Source organism: Pituophis catenifer, unplaced genomic scaffold, assembly GCF_029215685.1.
Source record: "Pituophis catenifer annectens isolate HBS135680 unplaced genomic scaffold, rPitCat1.0.hap2 SCAF_8, whole genome shotgun sequence".
Lineage (NCBI taxonomy): Eukaryota > Metazoa > Chordata > Lepidosauria > Squamata > Colubridae > Pituophis > Pituophis catenifer.
In genome coordinates, this window is record NW_027256888.1 from 19,182,878 (window position 1) to 19,193,042 (window position 10,165).

The 10,165-nt window shown below is 34.2% G+C and overlaps 1 protein-coding gene across 1 annotated transcript; it reads left to right on the forward strand.

Moving 5' to 3' along the window:
• The first annotated feature begins 616 nt into the window (after positions 1-616).
• PPID (peptidylprolyl isomerase D) lies at positions 617-10,155 on the forward strand. The gene is made up of 10 exons (XM_070949081.1): positions 617-755; positions 2,705-2,845; positions 3,780-3,886; positions 4,669-4,857; positions 5,267-5,389; positions 5,718-5,824; positions 7,437-7,575; positions 8,827-8,913; positions 9,195-9,237; positions 9,661-10,155. Exons 1-10 carry the CDS (start codon positions 671-673, stop codon positions 9,747-9,749), a joined length of 1,110 nt encoding a protein of 369 aa, XP_070805182.1. The 5' UTR covers positions 617-670; the 3' UTR covers positions 9,750-10,155.
• The last annotated feature ends 10 nt before the right edge of the window (positions 10,156-10,165 follow it).

A 10,165-nucleotide genomic window follows, 5' to 3' on the forward strand; every position in this document is an offset into this window, starting at 1 on the left:
CCGTTACATACAGTAGTTTTGTGTTCCCTTTAGTTGTTTGAGCAGTGTATAAACTACTGTATGTAAAGAACAAAGTATTTAATAAGGCTATTTCATTCACTCAGATCTCGGATGTCTTCTGCTTGTGTTCCCTTTATTTTTTTGAGCAGTATACCATTAATGTTATGTAATGTTCAATACGTTGTCTTGACGTTTTGTTTTTATATATGCGTGATTGTTTTTTGTGTTGTTTTTAAAGACAAACTGTTTCATAAAATGTATTTAAAAAAAAAAATCAGCCAAAGACACTGAAGCTGGGAAGGGGTACGGGGGCTTTGAGAAATCTCCCCCCCCCTTTTCAAAAGCTTTGGTAAGGGAACACAGATGCAAGAAAATCACAATGTACTTAACCTGTAATCAGTTACTAACCGAAGCTGCAATGTTTGCTATATATACATATATATATAGTAACTGAAAGCACCGCCTGGCAACAGAGCGATTCTTGCCTTTTTGAACTAAAAGAGCGGGCAAAGAGCCGTAGTGCGTCCCGCCTCTCTCTCCAGGCAGGAAGGCGGAGCCAGTTGACTGAAGCCCGCAGCTGAAGGCAGGGCGGCAGAGCCTGGGAAGCCACAGGAAAAGGGGTGGGTGGGGGTGCTAGCGTTTTGGTTCGGCGGTAGCAACCGGCACCAACATGTCTCACGCTTCTCCGCTCTCGAAACCGTCCAACCCGAGCAACCCCCGAGTCTTTTTCGATGTGGACGTTGGGGGTGAACGAGGTGCGGGTGGCAGGAGAGAAGGCGGGGTGGCCACGCGCGTTCGGAGGTTGGCAGGTGGGGCTGGCAACGGGGTGGCCGTGCCGCATCGGAGCCTCGGGCAGGAGGAATGCCTGCGCCCCAGTCTTCGGGCGAGGCGCGGCGCCTCTGAGGAAATAGCGGTAAACGAGGAGGGCCTTTTCGACGGGACGGGCTCCGAGCAGAGGCGGGGGGGGGCGCGCGGGGGTGGTGGTGTTTGTGTGCGCGCGCGCTGCTGTCCAGGGTTCTCCGCCGGAGGACAAGTTGGGTGGTTCCAGCGCCCCCGCGTTTTCTTTTGTAATGCGTCCCACGCCTCGCACCCCGTTGCCGCGACAGAAGTCTCTCGAAGCCCTCCGCCTCGGAACTCAACGCTGGAGGCCGCTGTGTTCCTTGTGGTAATATCACAGCGGTCGAAGCTTTGGATGAGGGGCTTCCCCGTTCTCCCATTGCAAAAGCCCCTTACACAACTAGGGAGAATTCCCACAACATGAGGGCACTCTTCTCTCGCCGCTGAAACCTGAAGTGGTGTGGTCAGATGAAGCTTTCACATTGAGTTCTCGCTGTATATAAACTGGCTTTGATAGCCTTAAGAAAAGGAATGTGCTGTGATTTTATGCTTTTGTGGCCCGAAGGTTAATGCTCTGCAGAACTATTGTAAAATATATCTTCCATTCAATCAGTAAATCACAGATCAATCTCACGTGTGTATTTGGAAGTACCATAAATCCCACTGAAGTCAGATGCTGTAGATTTAGGTTAGTGTTGTCTCTTAGCTTAATAATTTATATCAGTGCCAATGATTCTGATTTTTGAGCAAATTCATATTGAAATACGACAACTATCAAAACGTAAGCTCCTTCACCACCCTACACTTATTTGTTTTGTTAAGTCAAACTTTAGAAGACAGCTAGAAATAACATAAACAATTTTAATTATTTTACTACTTTTCTGTAGAAATCCATAATACTATCATCTTATGTAAAAAAAATAAATTCCAAATAAGTATTTGAAATTTCTATCATTAAAGTGTATCACAACATTGAAAGGTACCACAATAAAATATCATAATAAGGAATATACTAATTGCATCCAGTATAACCTACATCATGACTGTATGAAACCCTGTATCGTAGTCATCAAGAATCAAGGTTACTGTTTTAATAACATTCTGAATAAAAATAGTATTTTAAAATTAATACTAGTATTTGCCTCAGATGTACTAATTAAAATAAAAATCTAAATATTGTTAAAAAAACTACAGGTATTCCTTCATTTACAACTACAATTAGGATCAGAATTTCTGTTGTTAAATGAGTTGCACCCAATTTTATCAGCCTTTTTTGCAAGTTAACAAATCACTGCAGTTGTTAAGTACATCATTGCAGGTGTTAAGTGAATCTGGCTTCACCCATTGACTTTATTTGTCGAAAACTGGTTGGAAAAGGAGAAAATGGTGATCATATAACCCCAGAGCATTGTAAACATCGTAAATAAATGCTTCCCAAGGGTCCAAATTTTGATCACATGACTGCAGGAATGCTATTACAAGTTGTAAGTTACTTTTTCCTGTGCCATTGTAACTTTGAAGGTTTGCTAAACAAATAGTTATAAGAGTATCTAATATGCTGGTCAGGTTTTTATCAACAGTAGACCGTGGTTATTACTGAAATCTAGTGGCAACAATGGATTTTAGATTATGTGTATTTGAATGTAGGTAAAACAGTTATAGTCTCACATATAGTGAAAATCTGCTTGGTCTGGAATAATAATTAAATATTTGGCAGGTGAAACATCAGTTCAGGAACCCTTTATACATTTAAAGTTGTATTAATACTGGCAGAATTCAGTGAGTGAATTGAGTCCTAAATTTATTGAAAGCATGGTGGGATACACATTGCTAAAATAAATACAGCTACAGATTTCTCTCATTTCAGTTGGTCGAATGGTATTAGAACTGTTTGCAGATATTGTACCTAAAACTGCAGAAAACTTTCGTGCATTGTGTACTGGAGAAAAAGGTATTGGGCCTACAACTGGAAAGCCTCTTCATTATAAAGGATGTCCTTTCCATAGAAGTAAGTACTTATTCTTGTATGAGTGAATGAAAGATTACTACAGTCAAAGCATGCAAAAATAAATATAATAAAAAACAGCATACATTTCATGAGAAACAAGTCCTTCATCAATTAGTTTCTTTCTACATCTAACTACAGCCAAAAATTTGCACCATTGTGATATTGATTCTAGAGTCTTGTATTGTTATAATTTGGGATAGCCAAAGGACTGATGTTGGTGTCTTATTTTAGTTTAAAAGAAAACTGATGATATCCTTTTAAGAGGATTTAAGATTTTAAGAAAACAATAGTTTTCTTAAAATCTTAAATCCTCTTAAAAAGATATCAGTTTTCTTTTAAACTAGAGAGATGACAGTTCCTTGTTTGTATCCATTAAAACATTGAGGTACTGAAAAGCAATTAAAGTTGCTCAATGCAAGACGTATAATAACAGTGTTCCTGGTGTTAAAATGCTGCAGAGCATATTATATTTGATTTGGGAGTTCCTTAACACTTGAGTATGTTTAGGGAGAGATGAAAGGAATTAATTTGGAAATTAGACAAAAATAGAATTAGGTGCCTCTGCATAAAAAGAAGTGCTTACTACAATTGATATAATTCACCCTCAAAACAAAATTTCTGGAGCATGAGTGTTTTGTTTTGTTTTGTTTTGTTTTGTTTTGTTTTGTTTTGTTTTGATCTTGGAATAGCTTATTTCAGAGTTGTTCCCTATGATCAGAACACTAAAAATACTGTTTGAAATGCCATGGATTTTGTTCCTATCAGTTTTGTTTCATGCTTAGAACATTTCCATACCCCTTATCAATTTAGTTTGCTAAAATGCTGATTTGCAGAGAGAGAGATGTTTTAAAAAAACAGCCAGTAATGGAAAAAAGGCAGTTGATTTTAGATAATTGAGATCTGTTTCAGCTTTTTCACTTTGGTTCTATTGTAGTTATCAAAGAATTTATGATCCAGGGTGGAGATTTTTCAAATCAGAATGGAACAGGTGGAGAAAGTATATATGGAGAAAAGTTTGAAGATGAAAATTTTCATTATAAGGTAATAGGTTTTATAATTAAAATTTCCAGTTGTCACAATTCTGCTAATTAATTTTGGATCTGAAGGAAAACCAAAGACCATATATAAAGCCCTTCAAAAAGGTAGAAATCAGGGAGAAACACAGCTCCTCATACCTTCCAAAGTTTTTGTTCTTTTTTCCAAATCTGCTTTAAGAAGATTTCTATTAAAAGGAAGAAATAATTAAATATATTTATTTACACCAAGCTCTGCTTGGAGCAGATTTAGGGATCAGATCTTACCTTTAATGATCTGCTTAAATGTTACCTTTCATGTAGGATACTGGGATTTCTGAGAATAAATCTCTTGAGTGTTAACTCTTATTCTGCAGTGAGAAAATCCAATGTATAAATGCTTTTATTTTTATCAACATACAGCATTTACATTGTATTTATGTGTAAATATATTCTATAGTGTAAATAGGACAGTTTTTGCTAAAGAACAAGTTTCAGCTATCTTTATTAAGTGAGGAGAGCATTTCAATTAATTGTATCTCAAATTCTTACATAACTATTAAGATATGGAAATATTTGTCTTTGAAATGTCACAATCTCATGATTGATCCTACTTTTAACTTTATTACTCTATATGTATACATTTTATATATGGGTATGCAACTTTTTGACTGGATGAAAGGTTTTATTAGTTGTGTATTCCAAATATACAATATTGTAAATTAGAAAGTAAATACAAATTAGTAAATTAGATAAGATTTTCAATTTACCAATGTATTATTCTCATGAGAACAATATTGTTTTATTTAGCATGATAAACCAGGTTTGCTCAGCATGGCAAATGCAGGATGCAATACAAATGGTTCACAGTTCTTTATCACAACTGTGCCCACCCCTCACCTTGATTGGAAACATGTGGTCTTTGGGCAAGTGATCAAGGGCATGGGTGTGGTAAAACTTCTAGAAAATGTTGAAGTAATAGAAGAAAAACCTGTCAAGGTAAGCTAAAATCGTTGGGGTATATTTTTCACATTATAAAATTTTAAGATAATTAATTGTTTTCATTCCTTTTAAAAATATGAGTTAAATTATTCAATAATGAAATTTGTTTGCTTTGATGGTAATTATCTTTTCTACTTATATATAGAATAATTTTAACAAATAAATAATTGCTGGGTACCTCCAGATGTTTAATTTCAATTCTAGCATACTGGAACAAATTGGTTAGGGTTGCTGGGATAGGTAGTAAAGCGAGAATTAAGAGAATAGCTTTTTCCCTACCCATTTTAGAGTAAATAGGTTGCAGTTTAACTACTAACATTCAAGACAGTTGTGATTATTTTTACTTTTCTGAAAAATGAAACAGGTTGCCATTGAAAAAGTTGCATTTTATATATTTCTTCTATAGTTGTGCATTATTGCAGAATGTGGAGAGCTAAAAGAAGGGGAAAACTGGGAAATCTCTCCCATGGATTGTTCTGGAGATACTCATGCTGACTTTCCTGAAGATTCTGACATAGATTTAAAGGAAGTAAGTGTTTCATTTATTTCCTATGTTAATATTAAAGAAGCTTAGTTAAAAGTTCACTTTAAATTATATTATTGATCTTTTTAAAGTAGAAAACATGTAACACAAATTTGTCCTAGTCTTGTTTTCTATCTTGGCATTCTGCAGTTTCCAAAGCTTTTATAGCTAAATTGAGTATTCTGTTTATACTTCTGACATGTTGCTTCATTGCAACTTTTAACACTATATTCAATTATATCCAATAGCGTGTGGGAAACTGCTTTCAATTCTTTATGGAACAAAATGAAGTGATATGCTACTATGCTCAGTGCATTTGCTTCTTTTTTTGTAGGTTGACAAGATTGTGGCTGTAGCTGAAGATGTAAAAAATATAGGCAATTCTTTCTTCAAATCACAAAATTGGGCCATGGCAGTCAAGAAATATAGCAAGTCTTTGAGGTAAAATTATTTACTGTCCTTAAAAATATACTCTACCAAGGATTTTCAGATCTGAACTGCAAACATCAGATGACTACTGATAGGCAGCAAAGAGATATAGAAAATGTAATCTATTTGGTGCCATCTAGTGATCACTCAGATTTTTGCAGTCCAGATTTGGTAACCCTAGGTTAATTTGCCATGTACACACATTTTTTTTATTAGAAAGTGAAATTGTGAATAGACAAAGTAGCTCTATTCTCATTTTTAATACATTCATAATCCCTGAAATAATGCCATTAAAAAATCTGTAATTTCTGCAAAAATGTGAGAAGAGTGTATTGGAAGGGTTTAAAAGAAGTAAAAAAAAGTCAAAGGAAATTCCCCAGGCCCCATTTATTTGTAAAATTTTACTGCACTTGCTTTGCACATTGCAATATTTGACACTAGATTTTTTAAAAAATTCAATAAAATGGGGGAAAGGAATGGGGAAAGACAACTAATTTAATTGAGACCAAATTATTTAAATTTAGGTCCTGTTTAAATGATCTTAAGGATTTGCTTTAGTATTTAGTGAAACTTGACTTAATCAGTTCATGCTTGCCCAAACTCTAACTGTGATTGATTAATATGCATAATACTGTTTCATCCACATATAGCATGGCTTCTTAATCAGAATTGATAACTTTCCTCTGGTAAAGAGTCTTATCTAGAGTATCAAACATTCCCAGTTAATACTATCTCATGTTTAAAGTTACTGATTTCAAATGCCATTCCATCCTATGCTAACTATGCTTTAGTTGTCAACTGGGAAATAAAGAATGTGGGCTAAAATAATATTGCATATATTTACTAGCTGAATGGCACAGGATGTTGTGCAAGCACATTATTTAACATACACAGGTAATCTTCAATTTAGGACCAAAATTGAGCCCAAAATTTCTGTTGCTAAGCAAAACATTTGTTAAGTGAGTTTTGCCCCATTTTATGACCTTTCTTGCTACAGTTGTTAAGAGAATCACTAAAGCTGTTATTAACACAGTTGTTAAGTGAATTTGGCTTGCCCATTGATTTTGCTTGTCAGAAGGTCTCAAAAGGTGATCACATGACCCCAGGACACTGCAACTATCAAAAATACGTTGCCAATTGTCTGAATTTTGATCATGTGACCATGGAAATGCTGCAATGGTCGTAATTTTGAAAAGTCATGTCACTTCAGTGCTGTTGTAATTTCGTTCACTTAATGAACTGTTGTAAGTAAAGGACTCTAGTAATTAAATCTGGTTTAATTTGCAAATTATTGATTCAGTATTGCTAGTTGATAAATTAGTTATACAGGGGGTCTTTTTAGCTACAATATATCCTGACTAAATGGTCACAAGAGGGAGGGACACTGTAAAGATTGCTGCTGTTTCATTTAGATAAAATTGACTCATGCAGCAATGCCAGTGTTAATCTGTCATGTGTTATTGTCAGGTGCAGAAATTTAGAAGTAAGTGTATGTGTTGGTCAGAAAATGAATATACTTTTTTTTACTACCATTTTTTACTGTTGTATTTGTGAATGGTCACATCAAAGGTAGTTGCTAAGTGAGGACTACTGTGCTGTAAAATCCCCATCTTATTTAATACAGGTACATTGACGCTTCAAAAGCTCTGGCACAGGAAGAAAGTGCAAAGCTGAATTCAGTGGCATTGACATGTTATCTTAATACTGCTGCATGTAAACTGAAATTATTGGAATGGCAGGATGCAATTGAAAACTGTGCTAAGGTAAATATTTTTCCATAAGATAAGTTCTGTAGCTTTCCATGAAGCCACAAATCTCTTAAAATAATTTATCAAATTTTTGCATCAAGGCTGTTTTATAGCAAATCAACGTAAAATCAATTCAGAGCATCCATATGTGCCCATACCACCATATAGGAGTCACATCTTTACATCAGTCCCATCTTTTCTTGGTATTATATGACTATTACTGCCAAAGGTGAGGAATATATACAGCTTTTTAGAGGAGCTCCTGGCAGGTGTGTCATATTCATAGTTCCAGTCAGTTTTTCTCTTTGAATCTAAATTGTTGCATATCCCAGTATCTTATTCAAATGTTTGTACTACATATTTAAAAATTGAGATTATAATCTTAGGTTTGCCTGTAGTATGATTTGTAAAAAAACAAAAAAAAAAAAAACAACCTATGTAAATAATCAGTATTCAAACAACCAAACACTACACAATCAATAATAATCATAGAATACTTATGCAAATATAGTACACCCTCAATTTAGGAAAGTGATAGGGTAGAAAGATTGTCTCTTAAGCAGAATATTATATCCAAATGAAAGTTTACACGTGTGTAATATGTGAATAGAACTTTATACATTTTATACATGGATAAAGTAGCAAATAAAAATTTAAATCTGCACAAAGGCTTACTATACAGTATACAGATTTTATCTGTTGCATCTGAAGTCTACTAAACCAGGATCCGTTAAATTTCAGTATGTCCAGAACAATTAAACCTCAAATTGATTACTTTTGGAAAAGGTAATGTTAATTCCAAATGTCATAAATTCAGATATATGCAATTGACATTTTTATAATTTTGTAATTTATGTCCGTTTATATAAATTTACACAGTTGTTAGAATAACATCAATTATGTAATTACACCAATGATGTAAATTGCTGTTTCAGAAACAGAGGACCTGGGGTCTACCATTTAGTCTGTTATAGCCAAGTTTGTTTAATGAGCATTCAGAAAATTGGAGTTTTAGTGTACAGATGGCACCATCCAGATGGTGGATGTTAGTGATTTAGACTATGTGTTTTAGATTTCATTTTCCATTAGTTTGAATTGATTGGATCCAATTGACTATGGATTACGACCCAGATTACAGAACTAGAAAATTTAGTTTCCTAAATCCTGATTGAATTTGTTTATATAAAACACCTAAATCAAGTCTTAATAGCTAGAAATGGATTTTATTGGCAAAAAAATATTATAACTAATGTTCTCACTTTATAGGCTCTGGCCATAGATCCCACAAATACTAAAGCACTTTATAGAAAGGCCCAAGCTTGGGAAGGAACGAAAGATTATGATAAGGCATTGGTAAGTATAAACATTTTTCTCATTAATATTGCAATAAACATTTTTATCACTTTATTACTTTATAAGTAATTCAAGGTAGAAAACATACCTGATACTCTTTCCTACTCCTATTTTTCCCACAACAACCCTGTGAAGTAGATTGAGCTGAGAGAAAGTGACTGGCACAGTCAACTTTCATGCCTAAAGTGGGATTAAAACTGTCTTCCGATTTCTAGGCCAATCACCATACCAAATTGGCTCTTTCATTTACATATTGCTTAATTTTTTATTTAACTTTACAGGTTGAGCTTCAGAAGGCTCAAGACATAGCACCTCAGGATAAAGGTAACTATCAGATTGTCTTCAGTGATGAATTGGACGATTGCTATTGATGACTAAAAACATCTAGGATGCTTAAACTAGCATCACAGTATTGATGTAAGAGGTCAGAGAAAGATATGGAATGTGCATGCTAGATTATCCAGAACTATCCTTGCTATTCCCTGCTCCTATACTGTGGCATTTTGAACTGTTTATAAAAAGTGAGTGGATTGTAAATTGAAATGCATATTGTATGGTTTTGAATTAGCATGGTGTGGAAATCTTTGGTTTAAACCACAATTTATAAACATATTTTCTTTAAACAAAGGTTGAAGTAACACAATTTTCTGAATATTTGCATTAGTATATTGCTTATGAAAAAAATCATGTTGTATATACACATTCACAGTGACATTAAATGTGTGATCTTTTTTTTTTCATCCACAGCCATCCGAATGGAAGTACAGAAAGTCAAGCAGAAAATAAAAAATGAGAAGGAAAAAGAGAGGGCAGCATATGCAAAAATGTTTGCATGAATACAGTTTTTCTGTCTGTTTATACAGAAGGAGGCAGGATTAATGTGAGTCATTATGGCAGCATGCTTACATCTTTCATTTTATATATTTACATTTTGGATTTTAAAATAACACTTTAAAAAACTTGTTAAGCTCAGCATAAAAACACTTGTGGTGTATTTTAGCTTAAAATATAAAAAACTACAAAATAAAACCTCAGAATGATGCTGCAAAGAGCTTGTACAAATTCAGTGATATAACTACCATTTTACATGTTCCAGATTGTTTGTCTCCCTTCAAATCTTCTGGTAACTTTCATTATTAATGCAAAGTGTAATTTGTTACAGAAGTTGAAGAAATAAACAAAATTTCTAACTCAAATAGAGAATACTTTATTACATTTTATTACAACAAAATGAATTCATACCAGAGGTAGT